The sequence below is a fragment of the Fusarium sambucinum genome, chromosome I, assembly GCF_050947815.1.
Source record: "Fusarium sambucinum isolate potato_lamoka chromosome I, whole genome shotgun sequence".
Lineage (NCBI taxonomy): Eukaryota > Fungi > Ascomycota > Sordariomycetes > Hypocreales > Nectriaceae > Fusarium > Fusarium sambucinum.
The window spans coordinates 8,173,837-8,200,623 of NC_139294.1; the positions used below are offsets into that span (position 1 = coordinate 8,173,837).

A 26,787-nucleotide genomic window follows, 5' to 3' on the forward strand; every position below is an offset into this window, starting at 1 on the left:
AAAGATGGGGCATCTTGTGGGCATGACAGGTTGGCTGGCTGTGCGATTTATTACTGCCGACATTTGGCTAATTGCTATGTCTTGGGTCCTCAAAAGGGGAGGGACGGGTGTGATCAGGATTGGCCAGACACAACAACTCGTCAATAATTCGGCTGCAATAGTCTCTAAGAGTGTGGGCTGCTTACTTGAATTTGTTGCAACAACACATGATCATGTCGAAATAAATAAAAACAAGTAATTGTACAAGTCCAAAACAAATGTTCCTCACCTGTGACTTTTCAAGAGGCAGGTCTCATTTCAGTCTGAGCTCTCCACTTATAAGCTCGAGCACTGGTTGACATGAAAATTCAGGGTCCTGTTAGCTGAAGCCACTGAAACCCGCCTGGCCGCCGTCTTTATGGGCAATTTGGTGTCGGCGCTCTAGGGATAGGGAGAGTCAATAATAGAAGAGGTCTGACCAGACCTGACCCGGAAGTACGGAAAAAGAAAAAGGAAATGGAGGAGAGGTTTGTATCCGCATAAGCCCGCATAGATAGTTACTAAGTTATTCGGTTGGCATCCATCGCAGCCACGTCGTCGGTCATCACCGCGGGCAACAACTGCAAGCCCCAATCATCAACGTTTTCTTCTCGACGCCTTCTACGCACTTTAAGCTGCAGCTGCAGAAGGCATGCACAATTAATTACACAACTGCTAACCATGCAAGCTTTCAACCTTGTTTTACTTTTATTGTCTCGGATGCAGATGTCTCCTTATCATCATCCCCCTTCCAACGCTTTGTTGACTTTGCTTTTGTTGGTGCTGAATCACGTCACAATATTCTCATCCTATCCTTCGAAATACTTTCCAAGGAACTTGATATTGCCAAGGCACCTGTGCCATGTCTTTTGCTTTTCTCATCCTGGCGCCAATTCAGACCCATTTCGTTGTGGAGGATTAATATACTATAGTCTTCTCTCCCTCCCCAGCCTATCTCCCTGTTTGTATGTGGATACATTGATCAACATCAAGAAAAAAATCATGAAAGAATTTTACTCTAACTATCCATGCTGACAGGGTGCCAAGGCGGAAGATGACGAACCGTCTTCTCAGGTATGTCTAATGCACATAAAGTACAGAGTACTCCTCGCTTGTTCTTCCCCGTGCCGTTATCTTCTATATGAAACATTTGTCACTAGACTACCGAACTATCCACTCTGCTGGTTATGTTTGTACAACTCGTGTATTACATAGTATAGTTCTTGTGGCTAAGACAAACAGGCAGTTAATGTTTTCCCTATCCGGCTTGTCATTGTGGAATGCGACACAAAGATACATCATTCAACGAACGCCCTACATACAACCAGCGAACATCTTCATCTCCGAGAGCCACCCTTATAATTATAGACCGAACCTATCGGGCCGGTGCTTTTTTAGTCCTAAAAAACAGAAACGGCGCGCCAAATTTAATACAACGTCTTCTATGTGGGTAGACGTGATAACCAATTTCGAGGCTACTATTCCCCGCGTATCGAACCTACTATTGATCAAAGCGTTTTTGTCTCGGCGTTTCACCGCTTCTCAGTGCCGTAGTTTCTTCCGGTACAGGAGATAAATCACATAGTGTACCTAGTCAGTTCGTCAATAAGTTATTCACGCTCAAGAAACATTTCAGTTGTTGAAATGTGGAGTCGTTGATGGAAGAGTGGGCAGGCAAACAAGTGATGTAATTTCTGACCACTCATTATGGTGTAGTCAACCCAAACACTCCCTTTTCTGCAGGTCATTTCAAAACAATCATACAGTCAGTAGTTAATTTACAGACTAACAATATTTAATAAACGTAAACATTTTCAAAACCAGATAAGATATGTGACGTGATATTGGGATGTTTGGTGAGGTGTTAGTGTAAGTGTAAAGCTCCACGCCGCATAAACAAGCTCATCGATACACTTCAATCAGACGCATAGATAAGATTTCTTGTGAAGAGTTTTCGTCTTAGTAGTTACCATTCTCTTGATCGACTACTATAATATTTGGAAATAAAATTTGATAATACTCGAGTAAAAAGTGCATCTTGAAATGCTCCTCCTACATTCTATAGGGTAAGCAGACCGCAAAAGTTATCATGATGATGACATTTCGACCTCGGCACTAATCATGTTACCTCATGACACCCAGGTTTCGCAAGGTTCCTTTGTCTACCTACATTGGTCAACTACCAAGTTGCGTAGTATTGTTGATGCGAAATATGGCAGCTCCAAGCTCACTCTGTTGACTGTTGACACCGTCTCTCTGATGTTTACGACACAAAGTTTCATCGTATGTTGACACATTGACGACATCATATTTGACAATACTGATACTACTGTGCAAGCTTTGAGTATTGTACAAAACCCAACAGCAACACATATTGCAGCAAGCTGTATGGCTATGTCGTTGTCTAACATGTCTTGTTGAGACTCTTATTGCTGCTTCTATGGCTCATGCTTCAGTTCACCATGTGCAACACGATATTCAACCCGATAATACTCAAGTCTGAACGCAGCGAATCTCCTTGAGACCAACGATGTGCTATGAAATAACCCATTCAAGTTTCGTCCAACTCAAAAGGGCGAACCGAGTACCTCACACATCCAACAACAACACAAAGTCCACGATACGATGCATCTCAGTTTCAAAATAACAACTGTTGATAATCTGCTTCACAATGCTATCCTGAGAGTCAATCTGATTCACAGTATTATGTACTTGTGTGAATTCATTCTCTTGGTGTATCCCCCCCTGTTTCGACTATGTCCTGTTTTCGCTTCTGCAGGAATGAGCTTCAAGTTGACAATCTTCCAATTGCATGTGCTTTCCCTGCCGCTAAAAGCGATCCGTACACCGCATTCCAAACAGTATGGTACAAATTCATATGCAAAACAAACAGAGTAAAAAACACTCCCACCCAGCAGCACCGTTCCCTCAACAGTCACTCCACGCTGCTACCCAACCAGCTCTGCCTCGATTATCGCGGAGGGATTCAATGACATGCCAGAGTGGTGGCTTGATGATAACGAAAGTGGGAAGAATATATTAGGCCCAAGGAGTTGGTCCATCAGGCGCCTCATTAAAGCCGTGAATTAAAGATATTACCGTAAGCTTCGAGCCTTGATGATAATTGTCGATGCCGAAAAAGATGTCATGCTCGCAACCAATCCAACCCGTAGCAAAAGCGCCCCATCGAAAAAAAGTGTTGACAAACCGATCGCATGCCAGCGATTCCCGGCACCCAAGTAATGTTTTTATTTTCTCATTGGTTTGTGTATCATGTACTCCTCATGCTGAAATCAAAACTGTTCATGTGTCAATGCCCCAGACAGATCTACTGGGCCTTGGCCTCTTGCTTGGCCTTCTTCTCGCTGGGCTTGTTGGTTCTTGAGCCCTTGTACTTTGTGTCGAGAAGAGTGTCCCAGAATGTGAAGAAAGGCTGGGCAAAGTTGGTCTTGATTCCGTAGTGTTGGTGGTGAATGTCGTGGTATTCGGCGTTATTACTGGTAACGAGCTGAAGAGGGTCCCATGGGAAAGCGTAGCCACAGTGGTCGTCGACAGTCTTGATTGTGGACATGGAGAAGAACAGAATGCCCTGGCGAAGAGTCATGCGAGTAACCTTGAATGCGACGGCAGCACCAAGAGTATCGAGGAGGAATCCCTCAACAGGATGGTTGTAGAGAGCACCGTAGGCGTAAGGCACATAAAGACGGTGGTGGCGGGAGTGGAAGTGAGCTACAGACTCAAGTTAGCTATGTCGAAACTCAATTGACAGCGAAGATGTCGTAGAAGCCAGCAACGCTTTGCTTGCGTGAAACTTACCATACAGCCACTTGTTGACGTGCATCAACCGGTGGAGGAAGTACTGCCAAGTATCGATGATGGCAGCGCCGATAAAGTATTGGAGGCCGGGAATCATGAAGTTGTAGATGATCTTGGCCAATGTTATCTCCCAAGACGCGAAAGCAGGCTCTGAGTTTGCGTTGACGAGAGAAGGGTAGTAACCACCAGCGATAGCCCCGGCCAGCAGGGGATGGGATTCAAGAAGACCCTTTGAAATGGCGGTGGCATTGAGGCCGACGAGACCGAGGAGAGTTGGAAGAGCTCTTTGGGCGATACGAATGCGGGTAGCCCAAATAGCAACGTCATACTCGCCCTTGCCTACCATCTCGGCGGGTTCCGACAAGGCAAGGAGTGCGCCGGTGACGACCTGGATGATCTGCTGCAGGATAACATCGCGAGCGACGTGATAACGGGAAACGTGATTGCGCTTTGTGATTTCTTCGGGCGTGTGAAGTCGGTATTGAGGGAATAAGTCGAGTACGTCGATGGCGTGAAAGGTGAGAGACAAGGCCCAATAGACGACGACAGGGAGCAACAGATTGAGCCAAAAGTCGGAGACCCAGGACAAGAGGTCAGGCTGAACCTCGAGGCTGAAGACAGGCAGCGGCGGTAAAGCTGTGTCGAAGAGCGTGTGGTTGAAAGATGTGCCGGGCGCAACCATCGCGGAACCGTCGGCGAGGATGGAGCTGTCGTTGCCCATGACGGGTTGAATATTAGAGTATGTGCTATACTTTTGATGCGTCGCGAGTATAAATTTAGAAGTAGTCGAATTGGACAAGGAGCGAGTGAGTTGGAAGTTGAGCGCAAGCCGCACAACTGTAAATAGCAAGCAAAATAAGAAAACCAATTACTCAACAGTTGAGTCTCTTTTGGACAAATGAGGGTCAGGAGGATACAAGGAATTGGAGGGAAAAGGGAGTGTCAAGCTTTTGGATGGAAGGCAAGATCAAGTTATTAAGACGGGACTAAGCTGGGCTGGTAGGGGCCCGAAGATTAGATTAAGGCGCGTTGGTCCAATCGCTCGCGCCGCTGGGTCCTCTAAAGTGGCAACCCACCTCAGGTACAAGCGAAAAATACTGATATACAGTACGTTTTGCCCGGGAGCTTCGGAGACAATCAACTGTGCGATGGGGAAGGACGTGACCCGACGGGACCCTCAAAAAGTCTATAGAGCCGTGCCAAGAGATTGCAGTACAGTAATCAATCTCCTTTTGCAGAAGTTTGATGCGCCATTTCAGGCCTCGCTCTCCTGAAGAGCAATTCCCAACGTCGCATCAAGGATCATGACATTTTGTATCACCGTCGAGTGGCGGCATCGGCATCGGCATCAGCCCACGCGTGTCACTGTGCTGACAGTTTAATTACATTAAATCAATCACATGTGCCAAAGTACCTGTAACATGGCACAAAACTACACTGTTAAGAAAGTGGGTTCACTAATAACTGTCATTGCTTTCAATGGACTCAGAAAACGTACGAATGTCATGTTTCCCTATTAATTCATGCATGAGCGTAGACCAAGCCTTGCAAAGCCTCTTGTGGCTCATGCCACTGAAACGTCACCAACAGGTCATGCGTCGTTTATTCAAATACCCCCTAGAACATGCCAGCTGTGGTCGTTTAGATTCCTTTTCCCTGGCTTGAGTGCGAGCGTGAAGCAAGCCCAACCCGCGTATAAATCCGGGGCAAACTTGACCCCTGGCTTACCTTGTCAGGCGTTGGAGATCATAACTTGAACAGGCGTGCAAAAATCACCGCGGCTTCCGGATACTGTGGTCCTATTTGGATAAACAATTCGATCTCGAGATAATATTTATGTGCTCAGACAGGAGTTATGAGGTACCTAACCAAGCACTGATACTGGATATGACTCTACCACGTCTGCCGTGTAATTCTATTGGACCATGTCTGGCCTATTAACTAACTATATTGCAATCACACATGTGTAAATCCCATCCATTATTTTTTAGATGGAAATCAACTTGGTGATAGAAAGCGGAGGATTGAAACGCAAAAATCATTTTTCATTCATTGAATCGGCTTTACGAAATACCATCGCAAGCATGCCTTCTATCTCGTCCTCATACATAATTTCTAACCCCATTTTAACCTGTATTCCTATCCCATCATAAAACCGAATTGACTCCATAAATCGCATATTTTCTTATCCCAATCACGCTCCAATATTCTTTCGCTTGCTAGGCACCGTAGTCTCAGCCTTCCACGAGTCGACGTTGTGAATGAGGCAAGCCTCGCCTTGGTCTCGTCGGGTGAGACGACCGATGCGGTACACCTTCTCGCCGCCATCAGTGAGGGTCTGGGCAACAGCATCGGCCTTTGTGGCATCGACGGCGATAACCATACCAACGCCAGAGTTGAAGGTGCGGCACATCTCGATAGGCTCGACGTTGCCAGCCTCACGGAGCCACTTGAAGACAGGGGGAATCTCCCATGAGCCAAACTCGATCTCGGCGGCAAGAGATTCGGGGATCATGCGGGGTACGTTCTCGACGAGACCGCCACCAGTGATGTGAGCAAGACCCTTGATCTCAGAAAGGATGGGGAGGAGAGCCTTGACGTAGATTCGAGTAGGGGTGAGGAGAGACTCGCCAACTGTGGTGGACTGATCCCAGGGAGCGGCGTCAGTGTAGCTCAGACCAGCGTGAGTGACGATACGGCGAGCAAGAGAGAACCCGTTGGAGTGAACACCGGCGGAACCAAGACCAAGGAGAACATCATCCTGGCCCATGTCGTCCTTTCGGGGGAGCTTGGCCTCAGCAGTAACAGTACCAACAGCGCAACCAGCAGCATCATAATCATCCTTCTGATACATGCCTGGCATCTCAGCAGTCTCGCCACCAACAAGAGCACAACCAGCTTGACGGCATCCGTCAGCAACACCCTGAACGAAATCAGCGGCAGTGGAGAGGTCCAGCTTGCTGCAGCCGTAGTAGTCGAGGAACATAACAGGAGTAGCACCCTGAACAACAAGATCGTTGACGTTCATAGCAACCAGATCAATACCAACAGTGTCGTGCTTCTTCATGGCCTGAGCAATCATGAGCTTGGTACCGACACCATCAATGGCACCAACGATGATGGGGGCTTGGGGGTAACCGGCCTTTGACAGGTCAACCTCACCACCGAAGCCACCAATCTCGGCGTCAGCGCCAGGTCGCTTGGTGCTGGCGACGGCCTTCTTGATCTTCTCGACGAAATCGTTACCGGCCTGAATATCGACACCAGCCTGGGCGTAGGTCATAGAAGCCTGCTCAGTAGAACGGAACGCACGGTGAGCAATGTCCTTTCGGTAGAAAGCACCCTCAAACTCGATAGCCTTGTTGTCGAGGGCAGCGTAGGCGGCATCGACAGCAGCTCGGAGAGAGTCGCCAACAGCGTTGATAGCAATAACACGACCGCCAGAGGTCTTGAGACCATCGCTGTCAAGTGTGGTACCGGCATGGAAGATGTTGCAACCGGGAGGCGGAGTCTGAACAGTCATGGCCTTGCCCTTAGGGTAAGAACCGGGGTAACCACCAGAAGCAAGAACAACAGTAGCGCTGAACTTGTTCTCGATGGTCAGCTTGCAGTTGTCAAGGTATCCATTGGCACAAGCAAGCATGATCTCGGCCAAATCGGTATCAGCAGAGAGAAGAGGAAGGACAGTCTGTGTCTCGGGATCACCGAATCGGACGTTGTACTCGAGGACCTTAGGGCCCTTGCTGGTGATCATAAGACCAGTGAAAAGAACACCGCGGAAAGGTTGCTGCTCTCGTCGCATGCCGGAGATGGTGGGCTCGAGAATCTCGCGGTCAATGAGCTCGGTAAGCTCCTTGGTAGCAATGTTTGTAGGCGCATAGCAGCCCATGCCACCAGTGTTGGGGCCCTGGTCTCCGTCAAAGATGCGCTTGTGGTCCTGAGCGAGAGGCAGGGATCGGATAGCGTAGCCATCGCAGAAGGTGAGAACACTGAGCTCGTCACCAATCAGAAGCTCCTCGATAACAACCTCATCGCCAGCATCGCCAAACTCCTTGTCAACCATAATTTGCTTCAGGGCAGCCTTTGCCTCCTCCTTGGTCTCGGGAAGAATAACACCCTTTCCAGCGGCAAGACCAGTGGCCTTGATGACAACGTCATGATCGACGCTGTCAACGTAGGCACAGGCCTTGGTGTAATCGGAGAAATTCTCGTAAGCGGCAGTTGGAACGTTGTACTTTTTCATGAAATCCTTAGAGTAGGTCTTGCTGCCCTCAAGGCGCGCTGCCTCCTTCGAGGGACCGAAGCAGGGGATGCCTGCGTTTCGGAACCATCCCTCAACACCGTCAACGAGAGGGGCCTCGGGACCGGGGACGACCAGGTTAATCCCATTTTCTTGGGAGAACTTGATAAGACCAGCGAAATCTTCGGCCTTGACTGAAGTGACGTTGGAGGTCTTGGGGCATCCAGCAGTACCTCCGTTACCCGGGACAGCAAAGATCTGCTCAACTCGAGAAGACTGGCTAAGCTTCCAAGCCAGAGCGTGCTCACGGCCACCGTTGCCGATGAGCAAAATTCGGAGGTCGGCCATAGTTGATCGCGAAAATATGTGACGAGGTAAAAAAACAAATCGTACAAAATGGAAGCGATTCCGAGAATCGGCAAGGTTCAAGAATCTGAATCCACCTGGGAAGCTTGATTGGCTGAGAGCTTACGGTAGGGTAGCGGAAAAAATTTACGGCGTCTAGATGTGCCTTTTTTACTTTGCGTGCCGCTAATCTCTTTGAAGCCCCCACTACCCCGCCACTGGGCCTTTGATTTTTATTATCATCAGGCTCTATTTCTCTCCCTCTGCTGCGCTCCTCTTTTGCCAGTCTTTTCTCTTCTCACCATCCTATCCTATCCATCTCCAAAAGGTCCAACAGACTCAAACCGCCATCATGCTTATCTACAAGGTACGACCCCCCAATAATCCCGTTGCTCTACATTGCTTGCCATCTTCAGTACCCCGCCTTCTGTTGATCTTTCTACCCCGCGCTTGGTTGTGGTACTATTCGCATGATCTTTCACTGACGACTGCAACTACAGGACATCCTCAACGGTGACGAGCTCATCTCCGACTCCTACGACCTCAAGGAGGTCGATGGCATCGTCTACGAGGCCGACTGCGCCATGATCGAGGAGGGTAACGTCAACGTTGGTATGCAACAGCAAATGTTCAAACAAGCCTCGTTACTTTTGCTGACATTGTCTTCCAGACATCGGTGCCAACGCTTCCGCTGAGGAGGCTGCTGAGGATCTCGACGACACCGTGGTCAAGGTCAACAACATTGTCAACTCCTTCCGTCTTCAGAGCACCAGCTTCGACAAGAAGAGCTACCTGACCTACCTCAAGGGTATAGAGAGACCTCACAAATGACCAAGGACCGAGTAGTTTGCTAACTTCAATTTAGGTTACATGAAGCGCGTTAAGGCTGCCCTCCAGGAGAAGAATGCTTCCGAAGACGAGGTCAAGGCCTTCGAGACCGGCGCTTCAAAGTTCGTCAAGGACAAGCTTCTTCCCAACTTCAAGGATTTCGAGTTCTACACTGGCGAGTCCATGGACCCCGATGCCATGTACGATTTCCCCGTTTCTCAACTTTGACTTTGATGGTAATGGATTGCTAACAAATTTGTAGGGTTGTCCTCCTCAACTACCGTGAGGACGGCGTTACCCCTTACATCATCGTCTGGAAGCACGGCCTCACTGAGATGAAGGTCTAGGTTGGCAATAATGCCACGGTGATGTTTTTGGTTCTGCTCCATCCCGTCTGCAATGACAAACAGGCGAGCAGTTGTTTAGATTACGAGCCACACGAATCTCGATTTCGACGCTGGTATATCCCTCGAGATGCAGCGACGAGACGAAATAAAAGAAAGAAAGAAGTTACGAGTTCCAACTATGCTACTTTGTCGCCTTTTTTGCAGTGATAAATGTGGTTGCTTTAAGATAATATTGGTAAATCGAACCCCGTTAGCGCCTAGCAATGCTAGTTTTCTTAACTCGTGCCGTGTAAATCAAAACTGGGGCCTCGTTGCCATGGGAATCGGCGGTGGTTCATCGTCAGTAGGAGGAGCCGACGCGCTCACCAGAGCTGGCTTCTTCTTTGGCGGAGGTGGAGGCGGTGGCTTCTTCTTTCCAGCTACACTTGCCATGCCCGTGGATGATACTCCAGAAGCATCGCCCTGGTCTTGGGCTTGATCGCCTTGTAATTTGGAGTAAGAACTCTGTGCTTTGTCCAAAAGGCCGTACTTTTGGTTGAAATTATTTGCTGCCTTGGCTCCAGCGGCAACTTGTTCACCATGGCGCTGACGGAAGTTGTTGGCTGTGCTGGCGGCTGTTCGGGCGTCCGAAAAGGAGACTGAAGAAGGATCCTTTTGGAACGATGAGGCAGTCTTGAGGGCGGCTTGTTTCTGCGCCCACGTAGTTCCCTCGCTGGGAGGTGAGGGCGCTGCTGCATTGGCATTAGATGACGATGTACCGAGCTTAGAAAATCGGTTCTGTAGTTCGCTCATATGTGATGGAGTCTTCGCAGGAGGAGGTGAAGCGACGCCGGGGCGTGGAGGTGGAGGTGGGCTAGGAGATGCAGCAGCCGCAGGGCTAGAGCGACCAATGCCGAAGCCAGGGACATTAATACCTGCTGCACCCAAGCGGCTCACTGCTCCTTGGTTCAGGAGTCCATTTTCTATAGGAGCAGGGCTAGCGGCGGGCGAGCTCCCCACTGTGCTTGCAGAGTTGGTCCTCGGGGGAAGACGGGGTGGTAGGCTAGGAGGCGCTGCTCTGCCTCCTCCTACGCCCGTCATGGCTGATTGATAAGATGGAGGCTGCGCTGAACGTCCATCGGCGCCGTCTCTTCTTCCAGGCGGCCTAGGTAGGTTATCTGTCGATAGGCCGGTAGTATTTACACGGTAAGGACCGCGAGGCTTTGGCGGCTCCTCTGTTTGTTCCTGAGGATTGGTATATCCATGTTCTTGCGAGACAGGGGCGTAGTAAGGATCCTGATGGTTCGATGGCGAGGCAGTATCCTTTCTGGGTGCTGCTGGAATGAGGCCAGTACCAGTACGCTTGGGAGGTGGTGCAAAGGTTGAAGGATCCTTCAGCTGCGATATAGGAACAGAGACATGGCTACTTGTGTCGGCATCATCAGACTTTCCTCTTCCAACAAGACCTTTCTGGCGTGATGTTAGCTTCTGATAGTCGGTAAGAAGAGGAGATTGCTTACAACTTGGCCCTTGAAGGTTGTACCTGACTTTTCAGGGTGCCACCCATTTTTCATAATATCTTTGTATTTAGACATGATGAGTTGTCTATGCAGTGAAGGATACAGGCCTTTTCGTTCCTAGAATTGAAGGAATGAAGTTGGAATAGACAAGTCCGAGGTCAACTTAAGTTGGGCCTAAATCGACTGGGCACGGGAGTGACGCACAACCAAGCCACCGGAGACAGGATCAAGCCACAATGGCGGGGTTGCTCTGACACCTTGCGATTCAGGCGACGATATCTATGTCTTTCATGGTACTTTTACACAGTCATCATCTTAGGAACCGTTCTGACTTGGACTTGGGATCCAAGGTCTTGCCGCTAGACGGAAATGGTTTCTTATCCCCTGGGTTTTTGTCATAAGCTGTACGACTCGAAATACAATTTTGTAGACTTGCCTACTCACTAAACATATGAATTGACCAATTCCCATTTACGCGACAAGACGCGTCTTCCAACTTCCTCCCACTACAACCTCACTTGATTCCAATACAGCGTCCCACCATGGCATCGCAACAAAACTCAGACTACGAGCTTTTAACAGAGCATTTTGGATACCCCCCAGCCGTATGGTTCCTCTGAAAGATTCATCATGGCTAGCCATTAATTCTCTTTTAGTCCCTGCTTGACGACATCATCAACACAGTCAACGTCCTCGCCGATCGCGCCCTTGACTCAGTCGAACGTCTTCTACTCTCCATTCCACCACAAGCTCTCGGTTTCTCTAGTAAAAACGCGCCGAAAGATGGCTCTCCCGCATTACCGCCCGACGAAGCGGCTAAACTAGAGATCGAACATGGCACACACCAGCTTGAGACGCTACTCAACGCGTCCATTGACAAGAATTTCGATTTATTCGAGCTGTACACAATGCGAAACATTTTGACAGTGAGACCCGATGACCAGCCATACATGCTTTTGGCGCATTACGAGGGTCTGGATTTTGCAGGGCTGGAGGGACAGGATCGCCCAACGGCTGAGTCGGTGACTGCACTACGGAGGAGATTACATGCTAGCCAACGACTACAAACTGCGCTGGAAAGTGAACGGACACGTAATGATGCTCTTCTTGAAAAGTTGAGATCTTTGCTGGGCGTTGTGCCGGATGTAAAGGCAGAGGAAGGACAAACTACCCCAGAGCTGTCGGCACCAGATGGCTCAGCATTTGGATTTCTGCGCGAAAAGGCAACTCTTCAAACCGCGGGGACCGACAAGCCCATCGCAACGACGACAGAGTTTACGCTTTCTCAATTACAAGCCCTTTGTGCTCTGTCAACTTCACTACGCACATTGCTTCCTGATCTTGGCCCTGTGGATGAAGATAGCTCGACCGATCATGCTGCTAATAGTTCTCGCACCTGGAGGCGTGAGCGCCTGGAATATGTTGAGGGTGCATCGCGGAAATATCTTGAGACAGCGAGAGGATTGGAGCTTGGAGAGCAAGGCGAGGTGCGCGATGGCGAATGGCAAGGCGAAGGACGCAAAATAACGAGGGGTGATGTCGAGGGTTTGGAGCAGATTGCTTCAATACTTGGACAAAGTTCGACGACGACAGAAGAGGCTTCTGTTGTCGGAGAGCCAATGGATGAATCATAAGTTGACTTATATGAATTCGTTACAAGGGACAAATATGATATTTTGGAAAGGCGTCTAGGCGTAACATGGTAATGGATGCATCACGAATGAACAATACTGTATCTTTTGGATATACAAATACGTGCTTGAGGTATGGTAAATACATGATCTATTCAGCGAGGAATCAAACCTCTGATACAGTCTAGTAAAATCTGATACTGGTACATTTTGGTTTGCTCATCTACAAATGAGAATACTCCCTCAGCTTCGCACCATCCACCAAACCATTATACTGAGCTATGTACCAAAAGTGATGTTTCCAGTACCTTTGTCTCGCAGTCTTGTTATCTTTGTTTTTAAGCTTGTGATCAACTACGACATCCACAACTCTCTGAGCAGTCTCTCTGTCTCCATGCTGGATGAGCACCTGGATCAGCTCGGTAAGAGAAGGCAGTGACGTGACGGGGCGACCGGAGGCAGCGAGATCGTCAAAGATAGCCATTGCTTCCTTGACATTGCCGCTGATGGCATGAGCAGCCGTAACGCGCTCCCATAGTGTTTGATCACCGCCAGAGACTGTCGTGAGGTTGTTCTCTTTGAGTAGAGAGCGAATCTTGTTCGTATCCGGAGGGTTATGACGAAGGGCACGCTCGATGAGGATGGTGATCATGTGCGGAGTGAGACGGGAACCGAAACCGTTTCCGCGCATGTGCTGCTGCAGTGCGGCTATGACATCGTCAGAGCAGTTGGGGAGACCGTCCAGGGCGTAAAGCACCTTGCCGTACGTCTCGAGATTGGGTTTGAGGCCTGCTTGCTCGATTTCGTTGAAGACGGACTTTATGGCAGAGACCTGTTCCTTGGCGCTGGCATCGTGCATGCTACCAATGATAGTTTCGAGAAGAATGGTGAATGTCGCGGAGTCAGGCTCAATACCATGTGCTTGCATGGAACGCAGAAGCTGATTGATCTCTTCGTGGTGACCCAAACGGATGGTCTCACGGATGAGGATGTTGTATGTACGGGTATTGGGTTCAATGCCTTGCTTTCCAGCCCAACCTAGCAGCTCATGCGCCGCCTTGGCATGTGTATGCAGCAAGCCCTTAAAGGCAGCGTTGACAGTCTCGATGCTGGGCTTCACAGCCTGGTCCTGAGTTCCATCCTTGACCGCTTGGCGCCAATTGTCTAGCAATTCCGAGAGTGCCTCGAGGCCCTTTTGGTGTTGTCCGAGCTCAATAAGAGCCGACACACGCTCGGTCCAGATGAAGCTGTCCAGCTTCGTACCGGACTTTACGAGTTGATCCCACAGCATTTCGATCTTGCTGATATCCTTGCACATCTTCCATCCGTGCATCATGCTCGTGTACGTCCTAATTGTGGGTTCAAGCTTGAGCGATTTCATGAGGGTGATCGTCTCCTGAGCTTGAATCGGCCGACGGATCGCACACCACACAAACACCCAGAAGTCAAGAAAGTCGGAGTCCTCGGCCAGCTCGGCTTTGAAGGCCGGACTGTCTTGCAGCTTGGCTGTCATTGAATGCCAGATGGAGCCGACAGCGCCTGGATCACGCCTTTTGTAGGCCGTTCGTACCTGCCTGTGGAAGTTCATGAGACTCCTGTGGGCGTCAGGATCATGGTAAAATGTAGTCTCCTGCTGCTGGGTCGCGCTGATCATTTTGACTGCTGTCGGCCACTGCTTCACAACATATCCCTTAAGCTCGTTGAACCTTGAAGGAGGGATAGCAGAAGGCTTGGAGAATGCAGCCTCGACACCAGATTGCGTCATCCTATACTCTGATGGCACATGCTTAATAAGGAAGAACAAAGGCGACATCATTGACTGGTGTGAAAGACCTCCGAATCTCTTATCGGATGCAGTAACCATAGTAGCCAAGAGCGCAGGAATAATTTCTTGTGTTTGTGGAGGCGGGAATTGGAGGAATATAGAGGCCAACGCACGAGTTGCTTGTTCCTCCCGAGACATGGACCCATCAATCTTGATGTACTCAGAGATATCCTTCATGACTTCTGTCGCAGAAGGCAGCGCGAAGCGTAGCGTCCGGCCAACTTGGCTGGGCCGCTTGAGTTGAGAAACATGTTTCCACAAATTGAGCATCATCGTTCTCATTTCTGAGCGTTCCTTTGAGCTATTCTTTACCTGCACTATCCTACAGCACATGCTTAGGATGAGGTCGTTCCTGATGCTCAGGTCATAAACTCCGAGGTCACTGTATTTCTGTGCTATATCCAGACTGTTGTTGTAATCGCCTCTCTCGAGCATGTAGTGGCGCTGTTTGGCGAGCAGTTGAAGCGTGGCCGTGTAAATTGGTTTGGGGATGTGGCCTCCAAGTGCTTTGATGCCTGGCCAGATATCATCCTTAAAAATCCCGTACATTTTTTCGATGGGCGCCTTGGGTGATATCAAGGTGTTGATTAATGTGGTAATTTCGAGCTCACTCTTGGGTAGAGGCGTACTGGCAAAGGTTGTGTCTGTAGGAGTTTTAACCTCCTTGGGGCTCACAACCTCTTTGAAAAGGGCCAATGCTATGTCCTCATCGGGTTGCCTGTTTTCTTTGAAGGCATCGACTCCTTTTCTCTGACCTGGATGTCGTGATCTTGAGTCCCTGCTTGTGTTGTTTGGCCTGGAGGATGCTGGCGACCTGGTCTCAGCTGCAGTGGAATAAGAGGCTGCAGCCCCAAGCCGCTTGGTCGAGGCTGAAGCTGAGACCGGGGTCGATCGCCATTGAGATGAACATCTTGAACAAACTGTCCGAGATGCGTACATGTTCAAGCTTTTGGGCGATTAGTTGCAGTCGCAATGCAATTTGTTGCTATCAACCAACGTCTTGTCTTGGTTGAGGCTTGACTTTATTTTTAGGTGGTGAAGAGAAGATGTGCGTGCAGCCAATCATGTACCGGCTGCTGCAACCCACCTTGGTAAACTTCGGTGTGCATATTCCCGATAGTCTCTACCTACATCTGAAATATCGGCTTGCTATACCTATCTATCAGCTGGTAATAGAGCATTAAATTATTTTAATATTTATGACTTTAATATTGCTTTATGAATTGGCGAATATTGTCAAACCAAAATCAATGATTCATCGGCAGTTGGTGTTTTCTAACATGTAAAAACTCTTGTAATTACAAAGAAGCCTTGAACTTGCCATCAATCTCAACAATCTTCTCCACGCTCTTCTTATAGCCTTCCTCATTCTTGATCATCTCAACGTACGCTGCCACCTTGGGGAACACGGTCTTCCAGGACTCTTCTCCCTCAAAGGTGCCAAACTTGTCAAGTTCCGGCTCAGCCGCGATCAACGGGAAGCTGAGCAGGATATCCGCCGACGTCAACGAAGTACCGCAGATGTAGTCGCCCCCTGATGTGGCCAGATGACCCTCAATCATCTTCAGGTTGACTTGCAAATTGGGGGCAATGAACGAGGAGATGACTCGGTTGGCCAGCATCGTTGAGATGGGGCGGATGAAAAACGGAACCATTGGGGATTTGAGCACTTGAAGAGAAGTTAGTAAACGGTAATGCATTGAGAACAGAGTCAAACTTACTGCCGATAACAAGTCCCATGACCAGAGGAGGCATGAGAGTACCCTCACAGTAATGAAGATAGTACTGATATCTCATCCACATCTCAGTCTCACCTCCAATCTTGCCCTCCATACCCTCCTTCCATCGCGAGGGCATCAGCCTTTTACCCTCAGGTACATTCTCCGTGAGGTACTGTGTGATGAAGCCACTCTCAGCCAAGGTAATAGGCTCAGCGCCTGCCTCAGCACCAGCGGGTGTGAGCTGGATCACGGGCGACTTTCCCAGAGGATGAATCTTTTGAAGTTCTGGAGGAGCAAGGAATGTCTGCTTGTTGCGGTGGAAAATTTCAAGCTCATAAGGCAGCCCGAGCTCCTGAAGGAGCCAGAGAATACGCTGAGAACGAGACTTTTCGAGCCTAGTTCCATTAGTTAGTATCAGTGATTAAGAGTATAGAGGAAATCATGAAGGACACACCAAAAGAGCTTGACATTGGGGAGTTCGTTGGAAGCCATTGCGAAATGTATGTATGATACGAATTGTCCAGTAGTTATACGGGTAAACGATTTTGAATGAAACAAAGTATTCACAAACCAACCCAACAAAGTTTGCGCGCCTCGAATTATATATGTACTAGACTACATAGTCACGTCGCTTTTTGTAGCCTCGGCCAAGCTTCCCAATGTGGTCGGCCTAACTAGACTATCCGATAAATGAATTATGACATCCTTGCGGCCTCACACCATTGTCGTTGGCTGGTCGATGCAGATCAATTGAGGTCCACATGTCATATATCACATGTACCGAGCATCTCAGCTCGAGCCGTCTCGTATCACATTGGATCTACATGCTTTATGATTCGTCTCATTTCGTACAAACAAAGGCCTCTAAACTTTAGCCTTTCATCTAACTTGGTCTATGCCACTCCCTGATGCTGCCGTTCGCCATGATGTCCCTAGTACAGTGCAATGCAATGCAATGATGAACCTGTCTCCCTAATGATCCGCCCTTAATAAAGCAAACATATGAGAACTAAACGCCATTTGTTCTCCAAGACTCCTCCAATCTGGCACAATGCCAAAAACAACATGTAATTGCATTACCGCCTACTTCCTCGTAAAAACCACCAATCTTCTTTTGTATCTTCAGCACGCTTCTCTACTTTGTAATTGATTCCAACATCAAGCAGTGTTTCTTAGGTGTAAATCGAATGTTGCTCAACAATAATCACGCAGGCTTGCTCATCGTCGTCGAGTCTTAGCTGCTGGGGCTGGGGCGTCATTAACAGCCTCGCGCTTTCGAGTTTGCTTCCGAGATCGTGGCGGTGGGGGAGGATCGCTGTGCAAATGTCCCAGCTCCTCAAGCGCTGTCGTGTTCTCCCACTGAAGACTGCGATAATTGGATGTATCGGGTGACTTATCTCGGATACGTGTACTCATCCGTTTATGAGTTTCCTCCTTCTTGTCGTTCTCTTCCTCGGCCGAGAGGTAGGCCTTGCGACTCTGCATGTGCTTGGCAATCTTCTCCTTGAAGGCCAAAAGCTCTTTTCGAAGCTTGAGTTCGTTGAATCCACGAGGATCCAGCCACTTGATAAGCTCATCAACATGTTCAGGCTCTGAGATGTAACCCCATTGATGCGCGTTAAACACGCTGGTATTGGACTCCTCCATGGCCTTCCGCTCAGGCACGGTCATGTTGAATTTTGCCTTGTACTCTTCTTGAAGATCAGCAGGCAAGTCGATGTAACCTTCTCGCTCGAGTTCGTCAGGGCCTTGGACCCAAATCAGACCGTTAGCATAATCCGCTGCGGCTGTTGAGCTGTCAGGAAGGCCACCATAGGGCATGCCGTTCCTTTCGAACCAGTAGTATCGGTTCCAGAAGCGATCTTTTCCAAGCACTCGGGTTCGAGGACAATCGGCCTCGCGCAGGTCATTCTCAATGACAGCGATTTCATCCTCGCACTTCTTGATGATGTCCTCTTTCTTCTGAATGTCCTTCAAAAGCTTGATGAATTGCTTCGACTGGGCTGGGGGTTTAGGAGTCTTAGCCATCTTGGCAGCCTTCTCCTTCTCCTTCTTAAGTGCTTGCTCTTCTTCCTGCTTGCGCTGCTTAACTGTGAGAGGTCGTCGGCGCTTTCTAGTCGTCGGATCCTCTTCAGTCTCTTCCCCGTCGGCTTCTCGAGACATTATTGAATCGTCAGGCTCGGCCATCTTCACATCGCCGTCCTCTTCCTTTGGTGGCGAGGGAGGCATGTTGTCTGGCAGCAAGATCTTCTTCTGCTCGTTAAGTTGACGCAGATCCTCAATACTGTAGAGATTGTTAGCACGAATCAACAACCACATATCTTCTTCCCAACTTACGCTTGCTTGCGCTGTCGCTGCCATTCAATTCGCTCCTTGCGGTATGTGGTCATGGTTTCGCTGCAGTCCTCCATGTAGCCACGCATAGCCTTAGTCTCAGTAGTCAGCATGCAGATAATCTGCAGAACCTTGACGCGTTGATTAACGTCGAGCTGAGCATATCGCTGTTTAACAGTTTCTTGTGTGGCATCGACACCAGCTGGTACGAGCAGGTGCAATAGCTCTTCGCAGACATCGTGCTGACGTTCATTCTCTGACAGCTGATGAAGGAGGCCCACCAGGATTCGCTCCCAGCCTCCATTGGCGAAGTCTCGCTTTCGAAGATGCTCGATCCAATCGTAATCCTCCAAAATCTGTTCGGCACGATGCTTGGTCTCTTCCTCACTCTCCTTCTCAGCAGCAGCAGCTTCAGCAGCCAGTCTCTCTGCTTCAGCCTTGGCAAGACTGCTGCGAGTGGCTCGTCTGCCTGGTTTGACTTCTGGCTCTGGAGTAGGCAGTGCACTGGCATCATCGTCTTCCTCCTCGTCGCTATCTTCTTCGTCGACTTCAGGTAGAGTAATTCGCACCTTGCCACCGTCGGCTTCTGAGTCTACCAAAATCTTCAAAACTGAGCAATGAACCTCGTCAATGAGCTGGATTGGCACTTTCTCCGAAGCAACACAGAGTGCCTCAACATAATCGTCAAAAGTGAAAGAGTCCAGCTTGAAGACCTCGCAGTACACATTGAGTGTATCCCAGGTCTCGAGCAATGGTCCGATGGATTCCATGTTGATCTTGTCGGAGAAATCGTCCTGGATTGCGTCGTCGTTTTCGACCTTGGCTGGGGGATTTCTACAGAGAAATTTGAGAGGTGGACGCTTTCGATCATCCCGAGGCTCCAGCTGTAAATCCTCAATAGGATACTTGGGAGGAGGGGGTGGAGGGGGTGGAGGAGTGGGCTCGCGTTGGACGGGTGTCTGGATGCCATAGTCTGAGGGAGAGCTAAACGGGTTGCCTCCATGAACAGGCATGTTAAGAGGCCACTTGAGACCCTTGGATCCCGATCCCTGTTGCCCCGGCTTTGCCTTGCTCTTAGGAGCTGGCTTGAGTTCTGGGAGACGAACTGGACCTGATTGAAGCGTCGAAGTCAAGTCGTGGCCGTTAATGTCATGATTGATGTGCGCTCTCTTCTGTGCCTGGAGTTGCTTGCGCTCCATAACCTTGGTGTCGTATCGAAGATGAGGAGGCACGCGAGTGTCGATGTGATACTGGCTTGCGTAATCGTGCTTGACCAGCCACGGTGCGCCGTTCCATGCATCACGAGTGACTGTCTTCTTAATGAAAGATCTGAGCATTGCCTTTGTGAAGATGCCTCGGTCTCGGCAGATATGTTCATCTGTGACTATCGTCTCCTCTTCTGAATCCTTGAGATCCACGAGGTAGCGTGTTGTGGGCAGAGAATGGCTTCCATCAGGAAGGGCGCGAGGACCGAATGTTGTCTTATCGCGCACCAACCCATGTGCGCGATCACCTCCCTTCATAGTCACTGTGACCTCTTCGCCAGGGTAGTAGTCATGCTTGAACTCGTCGTAGATTTGATCGACGAGGTTATCGAGGCGAGAAACAGTCTGAAACTGCACCTTACGCAGTATAGGACCTTTCAGCGCCTCGGGAAACGAAGCTTCAACTTCTTTGCCACCCGCAAGCTAAATGTTTATGTAAGTCCAGAACGTTACGATTAGGTTTGGCGGGCGGTACAAACCTCACTCTTCAACGCCTCAAAAAAGGTCAAGCCAGAATGTCCAGTGATTTGATCGTTGAAACGACGCTATGAAGTAGGTCAGCAAGGAGTAATGTGATATGAAACCAGGCATCGTAGCTAACTTGTTTGTAGAAATCCATGCTAAGAATAGTATAAGCGAAGTGCACATGGGATTAGCTAACGAACCAAACTCACCGATCAAGATAGCTATCATAAGAGGTGAAAACCTCCCCTGTTTGAGGAATAAGCCAAACCTATCACTGGTTAGTGGTTGCGCAAAACCTGGAGCTCCTTGCGCGCAGTCATACCTCGGCGTTCTCATCTTCAATCTCCGCGGCCGGCAAGAAGCGGACGGGTTTTCGTTTGAAGAGAACCTTGAAGTACCAAGTCAGTAAAAGAGCAGACGCAAGGAAGTGAGCAGTGGAAGCGCATACCATTGTTTAGTAGTTGGCGCAAGTGGCCGGTGTGAAAGTGTCAAAGAAATCACCTGCAAGGCTGAAGGTGTAGCCTTTCCCCCACTAATAAGGATGTCGGTTCAGTATGCCGGTATATGATAGCATGAGCAGGCAGATGCAGAAGCAAGAATGTGGTGGGAAAACGCGAGAGTAGGAATTCGTGCTAAAGCGAAATTTGGGGCCGTTTGTTGAGTGGACAGATCGAGAAGAGCGAACGCGGGCGCGCAGGTGGGAAACAAATCGGGGGTGGGCTCCTCTTCTCAAGAGTGATGCGATGGAGCCCAGGCCTAGGCAGGATCGAGGCGACTTACACGGCTGAGGCTGATCAGGGTATAAGACGCGAAAAAGATGCTGTATAAGTCGGTTTGGCCTGGTGAGTGTGAGGCAAGCAGTGGGAGTGACGAGAGTGAGGGTGAGGGTGAGAGTGAGAATGATGTAGGTAGGAGAAGAAAAAGAAGAGCCCAAGAAGGAAAGAAAGGAAGGAAAAGAAGCGGGCTTCCCATGGACTGGACGCGACGGGAGTTTAACGGCTGCTCGCCAGGGTTCCGGGGATGGTGGGTGGAGTCACTGAGAGCTGACGGATACTTGTAACGTCACTGGTGTCCCGCCCATGATTCAGTATCTCGTTTGTACAAGTAACATCCACCCTAATCCCGTACCTTGCGTTTGTTAGTGCATCAGGCCCAGGTTCACGGGAGGTATTAAAGTAGATGGTATCCAACTTTTGCATTCAGATAGCCTATGAGATAGATAATTGTAAGATGCTTCTCTTTCTGATTATATGGAACAATACACACATTCTTTTAAAAGGACCATATCACATCAACCAATGCTTTGCTGTCATCCTAGCCAGCGCGTCAATCAAAATGCCATCCAGTCCCAGATTTTTTTTTAGCTTAGCTCCTCATGGGGTCCGCCAACCCCTGCGGCCCGCCGGTCCTCCTCCTCACGGCCTTAGATCCATCATTCAACTTTGCCCGCCTATAAAACAAGTACAAGTCAACTTTTTGCCAACGTTCTTGGGCTCATTTTAATCCTTGTAAAATTCTGGACTCTACTAGTGGTACAAACGTCTTGATAAGCGAGTATTTGAGAAATTACACTAGATATAGCTATATCTTGAAATATCCCCGGACACTCGGCATACCATCATCTCGGGACGCCAAGTAAGCTTCTGTTACAAACATCACGCACTCTACGAAGAAACAAACACATTTAAGCAATACAAGAGTCTCCAATGATAGTATGTTCTCAATATAGTTGACCTATTGTTCTAAACTATTGCTATGCAAATGCATCATGACATAGAACTTTGCAGGTTTCCACCACCAACTTGTCTAAGCCATGTGCCATTGCTATACAACCCGCTGCCGCAACAGGTCCCAATGGAGTTGAATAACCATGTTAGCATGCATGATTATTAAAAAAACATCCTTCAACTGCAGTTTTTGACACTGGCATAAATACTGCCAATGCACCTCCCAAGCTAAACCCGGAGTCTCCTCCAGGGGCCTGGGGAGCTCCACATTTCAGATCGCCAATTTATTCCACCGCCTGCTGGGCACTTGTGAAGCTGAAGATACTTCAACATAAGATGACAGTATTGATCAGGTAGTGGGAATGACCCAAAGTCATAATTTCATCTCTCGAGTATTGAACAATTGATATTTGAGGCTCATATCGGCATCATGACAAACAGTCGATATACTTGTAGTTTCCTGCCAACTCACAGGTCATCATAAACTAACGAGCTTTGTGCATCCCTACCCTTGGAGTCTGCATCTAGCTCTGAGAGGCTTGTGTGATTTGGGAAAACTCTCTCCTTACATGCTATTGATTCTACTCACTTCTTACTCACTCTGTTACCTTATCAGAATGTTGCATTCCTTTCAATCAAACTACGTTTTGATAAACTCACCCACTGTCTCAAAGAGGTCACAATGGGTCTGCCAAGTTTTTAAAGGACAGGAAATTTATTTGGGTATCTTGATATCTGCTTCAGCTTACGCAGTGAAATACACAACCATATATCCAACCCAACTTCCAACCACACCTATTGCTGAGTACGAGCTCGTAAACATCAATGGGATAAACTCATAATCCTTTCCGAAAATGAGGTGGTGTAGGAGAGAGCAGTACAGAATAAGCGGGATGCTTATAGCGATGTAAAGAGTGCTGAAGCGGTCCAGGAGGAAGATTCTAGGCTTGTTGGAAGCAGGGGCAAGGCGACCAAACGCTAAGAGGAATACCACCAACCACACAATAGTGTAAATGGTTTTGATAGGGAACTCCGCTGGTGTGAAAAGGAGTGGGAAGAGTGACACATGGCCGGCAACGACTAGTGGTCGGAAGGCTCCGAGATGGCGCCTATCCTGAAGGGCAATGAGACTGAAGGGGATAATGACGAGAAGAATAGCCTTTTCGTGTACATGCCAGCCGAATAAGAAAGAGGAGTAACCACACAAGGTGACAGCTCCAATGAATGTTTCCCAAGTGGGTTGGAAGAAGAGCTTGATCAGAGGTACGACCTGGAAAAACAACGTGAGAACAAAGCAAGTTCGCGGGCTGATCTCTGGCAGCACGGCGAACGCCGTATCTCCAACCAAGCCACGGGTGACACTTTGCAATGCGCTCTTGTTGACAGCCCATCCAATTCGTGGTGCAACTATCATGTGTTAGACGTACGCGCTTATGGTATATAGATACGTTACATACCGTGGATAAGGATTCGGTCAGCAAAGGAGTAAAGAGCCCAGACGTTAGGCGCCCAGTAAGCATGGCAAAGTCCACGGGAGAAGGGGAATAGCCTGCTCAAAAGCTGAGGGATTTGACCCATAGCAGCAAACGGACCAAATGCAGCTCCAAAGATCGTTCCAATACCCAAGCCCAGCTTGATCGAGTTCAAAAATCGAATGCGGAAGATAGATTTGGAAGACAGGCAATATGCTCGCAGTAGATAGACAAAATAAGCTGGGGCCAAGTACAAGTAGATATGCTTGAAGCAGAGTAGGGCAGCAAAGATGAGTCCACTGCTCAATAGCTCACTCTTTTCGCGCGCGAGAACGAGGGACATGACGAGAATACCGTACATGAAGCCATTATACTGGAAGTGGATATGGTCGATGATGAGAAGTCCCGGGGAGAGAATGATTGACAGAGCGGCGGTCTGAGCAGCACGGCGAGACTTGAGAGGAGCAGTTTCGATAAAGGTCTGAAGCGCCCATATCAGAACAAGCTCGGTAATGATGACGGAAGTACGTTGGAAGTAGACGGTCTGCCAGCTATCGTAGTCGAGATTGTAGACCTTGACCATGAGGGGATCTACGAGACGAGCGACGTGGGCAAGTATCCATTCGAAGTAGGCGAAGAAGGGAGGATAATCCAATGTCCATTCCGAGGTCTTTTCGACATACCACTTCTCCAGAGGAAGGCTGTTTGTGATGGCGAGCCAATTGCGATGAACTTCAAAGTCGGTGGATTTGCTGCGGACGGGGATTAGCGACGCGACAGACAAGATAGATAGATGGCGACTCACTATGCGGGGAACAAGAGGATCTTGAATGCAGCAGCGACAAGCGCAGTCTGCGCAAGTGTCGGATAATGCTCACTCATGATGCGCGATGACGGATTCTGTTGTCGCTGAGCTGTAGTAGTCACCTCATGTCATGGCCTTCTTTTTTGACTGCGTGGGATTATTAGATACAAGTCATGAGGAGATGGAGATTGGCTCGTGTTCTTTTTGGGAACCTGGCCTAACCTAAAGAATAGAGGTTGAGAGCAGGTCCCCACTAAAATGATATACCCTGGGATTGACAGCTTTGGAATTTGCGGGGGTCATGTACCAAGTAAGCTCCCTGTCAAACAGAGTTTGTGCAATCGTGAATAGCATCAACTCGATGATCAATTCGTACCGTTCCTAACTATTAAGCGAATTGCATTGTTCAATCGCCAACGCATCAAAAAGGGGCTCCTGTATGTAAAACTTACAAGCTATTGACGGCCCGAGCTCTATTCGTCCAGCTTCCTCTATTACTCAAGTCCACCAATCATAGCCTCTGCTGGGCTTCACCAAGTCTTGTCGCCCTAAAGCCAGTCGACATGGCTACGCCACAGAACCCCTTCAAGGCTGAGCTGAATGGCCCATTCTGTGTCCTCTCATGAGGCCTTCTTCTCTCTCCTGAATTTCTAGTTGATGGCCGATTATTGATGACATTGTTTCTTTTCTTAACAAAATTGTTCATGTCTATTTGACCCGTTATTTGTGCTCGTCAAAAGCCTGTAATTACCAGTTCTTCAACCGGCAACCTACCTGCATCCCCCGCTCTTAGAACACCATCTTCTTTCTACCTTAGTATTTCGGAGCTACACACTGTTTCCAGGGGCTACATAGTGCAAAGTGTCCTCAGCCTTGCCTCCACCATTTCGGCTCGTATCTTCCACTTCCCGATCCTTCTTGTACGACTCGCCTTTTTTTTGTTTTTGGGAGGAAAAGGAGTGTTATTTCAAGTCGTGTCTGAGGTTGATTTCTTGAAATATCCCTGTTTTTGTTCGTTTTATTCGTCCATTAGAGAGTTACCATGAAGGTCTCTTTCTCTTTGGCTGCGCTGCTGGCAGCAAGCCTGTCGCAGGCTCAATATCTCATCAGCGAGCTTAGTTTTGGTCATGCTGGAAGGTTCGTTCTGCACCTTAGACTTCTCTATTAATACTGTCAAGAAGCGTTGTTAACCTGCATTCCACCCACAGGATAAGTCCCGTCGAGTCTCGTGGACAGATCCCCAACTTCGCCGTCCAGGGCAACCCAAACACTCCCGAGGTTCTCTCCAACCGAATTATCCTCACTCCTCTCGCTCCCGGTAACCAGCGTGGTGCTGTTTGGGGTCAGCAGCCTTTGCTCCGTACCCAATGGATCGCCGACGTCGACTTCCGAGCCAACGGCCCCGATCGCGGTCGTGGTAACCTCAACATCTGGCTTGTTCGCAACGGTCCTGCTACGATCGGCGCTGGAAGCATCTACACTGTTGGCAAGTTTGACGGTCTTGCTCTGGTTATCGACACATCTGGCGGTTCTAGCGGTATGGTTCGCGCTTTCTTGAACGACGGAAACAACGATTATTCTCGACAGAACAACGTTGACGAGCTCTCGTTCGGTCACTGCCCATACAACTACCGCAACCTCGGTCGACCCTCGCAGGTCAAGCTCCGACAAACTGCCAGGTCTTTCCGCGTTGAGCTGGACGGCAAGCTCTGCTTTGAGTCTGATAAGATCAGCATTCCTACGGGCTACCAGTTTGGTGTCACTGCTGCCACCCCTGATAACCCTGACTCTTTTGAGGTCTTCAAGATGGTCGTCATGGCTGATAACAGCGATACTGGTGCTGTTCGCAACGATCCTCCCAAGCAGCAAAACCAGAACCAGAACCAGAACCAAAACCAGGCCCGTGGTCAGCCCGCCAAGGCCAACTCCAACAATAACAATAGAAACGATGGCGAGTACGCAGACGAGGACCCTGATATCTTCCAGACCTCCAAGACCCAGTTCATGGACCTACACAACCGCCTTCAAAACACTAACCACCAACTCTCATCTCTGCAGCGCACATCTTCCCGTCACCAGCAGCAGGATGAGAAGCGCCATGAGGATTTGACCTCCCTCATCGGCCAGCTCCGTGCCGATATGCGCAAGCTTGATGATATCACCGCTCTCAACACACGCATCACAGAGCTTGAGAAGGACATCCAGGGTCTCCGAAAGGAACTCACCCGCAAGTTGCAATCTACGGAGCGCACCTTCAAGACCACCCTATCCGACCACCACAGCACCTTGTCGGAGGTTGTCATGAGCAAGACTCCTGGTCACAAGTTCCTCATCTTCTCCATCATTGGCACCCAGTGCATTCTCGTCGCTGCCTACGTCGTCTATAAGAGAAGGCGAGCATCCATGCCCAAGAAGTACCTGTAAATAAGGCGCAAGAATTAAGAGGAGG

The 26,787-nt window shown here is 49.0% G+C and overlaps 10 protein-coding genes across 10 annotated transcripts; 3 read left to right on the top strand and 7 right to left on the bottom strand.

The window, feature by feature from the left end:
• Nucleotides 1-3,346: 3,346 nt before the first annotated feature.
• On the bottom strand, nucleotides 3,347-4,555 carry FSST1_005397 (sphingosine hydroxylase; the record flags this gene model as incomplete). Its single annotated transcript, XM_083231667.1, has 2 exons — nucleotides 3,347-3,747; nucleotides 3,835-4,555. The coding sequence occupies 2 exons, from the start codon at nucleotides 4,553-4,555 to the stop codon at nucleotides 3,347-3,349; spliced, it is 1,122 nt and encodes a 373-aa protein (XP_083088827.1).
• A 1,473-nt stretch (nucleotides 4,556-6,028) lies between these two features.
• FSST1_005398 (bifunctional aminoimidazole ribotide synthase/glycinamide ribotide synthase) lies at nucleotides 6,029-8,422 on the bottom strand (the record flags this gene model as incomplete). Its single annotated transcript, XM_083231668.1, has 1 exon — nucleotides 6,029-8,422. The coding sequence occupies one exon, from the start codon at nucleotides 8,420-8,422 to the stop codon at nucleotides 6,029-6,031; it is 2,394 nt and encodes a 797-aa protein (XP_083088828.1).
• A 349-nt stretch (nucleotides 8,423-8,771) lies between these two features.
• Nucleotides 8,772-9,594, top strand: FSST1_005399 (Mss4-like protein; the record flags this gene model as incomplete). Its single annotated transcript, XM_083231669.1, has 5 exons — nucleotides 8,772-8,786; nucleotides 8,920-9,031; nucleotides 9,090-9,227; nucleotides 9,285-9,447; nucleotides 9,510-9,594. 5 exons carry the CDS (start codon nucleotides 8,772-8,774, stop codon nucleotides 9,592-9,594), a joined length of 513 nt encoding a protein of 170 aa, XP_083088829.1.
• Nucleotides 9,595-9,888: 294 nt separating this feature from the next.
• FSST1_005400 (uncharacterized protein) lies at nucleotides 9,889-11,168 on the bottom strand (the record flags this gene model as incomplete). Its single annotated transcript, XM_083231670.1, has 2 exons — nucleotides 9,889-11,043; nucleotides 11,094-11,168. 2 exons carry the CDS (start codon nucleotides 11,166-11,168, stop codon nucleotides 9,889-9,891), a joined length of 1,230 nt encoding a protein of 409 aa, XP_083088830.1.
• A 467-nt stretch (nucleotides 11,169-11,635) lies between these two features.
• FSST1_005401 (MIND complex subunit MTW1) lies at nucleotides 11,636-12,727 on the top strand (the record flags this gene model as incomplete). The annotated part of the gene is made up of 2 exons (XM_083231672.1): nucleotides 11,636-11,698; nucleotides 11,750-12,727. The coding sequence occupies 2 exons, from the start codon at nucleotides 11,636-11,638 to the stop codon at nucleotides 12,725-12,727; spliced, it is 1,041 nt and encodes a 346-aa protein (XP_083088831.1).
• A 220-nt stretch (nucleotides 12,728-12,947) lies between these two features.
• On the bottom strand, nucleotides 12,948-15,488 carry FSST1_005402 (uncharacterized protein; the record flags this gene model as incomplete). The annotated part of the gene is made up of 1 exon (XM_083231673.1): nucleotides 12,948-15,488. One exon carries the CDS (start codon nucleotides 15,486-15,488, stop codon nucleotides 12,948-12,950), a length of 2,541 nt encoding a protein of 846 aa, XP_083088832.1.
• Nucleotides 15,489-15,847: 359 nt separating this feature from the next.
• Nucleotides 15,848-16,762, bottom strand: FSST1_005403 (glutathione S-transferase; the record flags this gene model as incomplete). Its single annotated transcript, XM_083231674.1, has 3 exons — nucleotides 15,848-16,218; nucleotides 16,271-16,665; nucleotides 16,725-16,762. The coding sequence occupies 3 exons, from the start codon at nucleotides 16,760-16,762 to the stop codon at nucleotides 15,848-15,850; spliced, it is 804 nt and encodes a 267-aa protein (XP_083088833.1).
• Nucleotides 16,763-17,488: 726 nt separating this feature from the next.
• Nucleotides 17,489-21,306, bottom strand: FSST1_005404 (uncharacterized protein; the record flags this gene model as incomplete). The annotated part of the gene is made up of 7 exons (XM_083231675.1): nucleotides 17,489-18,554; nucleotides 18,608-20,292; nucleotides 20,349-20,414; nucleotides 20,471-20,489; nucleotides 20,544-20,602; nucleotides 20,657-20,722; nucleotides 21,115-21,306. The coding sequence occupies 7 exons, from the start codon at nucleotides 21,304-21,306 to the stop codon at nucleotides 17,489-17,491; spliced, it is 3,153 nt and encodes a 1,050-aa protein (XP_083088834.1).
• Nucleotides 21,307-22,806: 1,500 nt separating this feature from the next.
• On the bottom strand, nucleotides 22,807-24,415 carry FSST1_005405 (dolichyl-P-Glc:Glc1Man(9)GlcNAc(2)-PP-dolichol alpha-1,3-glucosyltransferase; the record flags this gene model as incomplete). The annotated part of the gene is made up of 3 exons (XM_083231676.1): nucleotides 22,807-23,468; nucleotides 23,519-24,285; nucleotides 24,339-24,415. The coding sequence occupies 3 exons, from the start codon at nucleotides 24,413-24,415 to the stop codon at nucleotides 22,807-22,809; spliced, it is 1,506 nt and encodes a 501-aa protein (XP_083088835.1).
• A 965-nt stretch (nucleotides 24,416-25,380) lies between these two features.
• FSST1_005406 (concanavalin A-like lectin/glucanase domain-containing protein) lies at nucleotides 25,381-26,762 on the top strand (the record flags this gene model as incomplete). The annotated part of the gene is made up of 2 exons (XM_083231677.1): nucleotides 25,381-25,475; nucleotides 25,547-26,762. 2 exons carry the CDS (start codon nucleotides 25,381-25,383, stop codon nucleotides 26,760-26,762), a joined length of 1,311 nt encoding a protein of 436 aa, XP_083088836.1.
• Nucleotides 26,763-26,787: the final 25 nt, after the last annotated feature.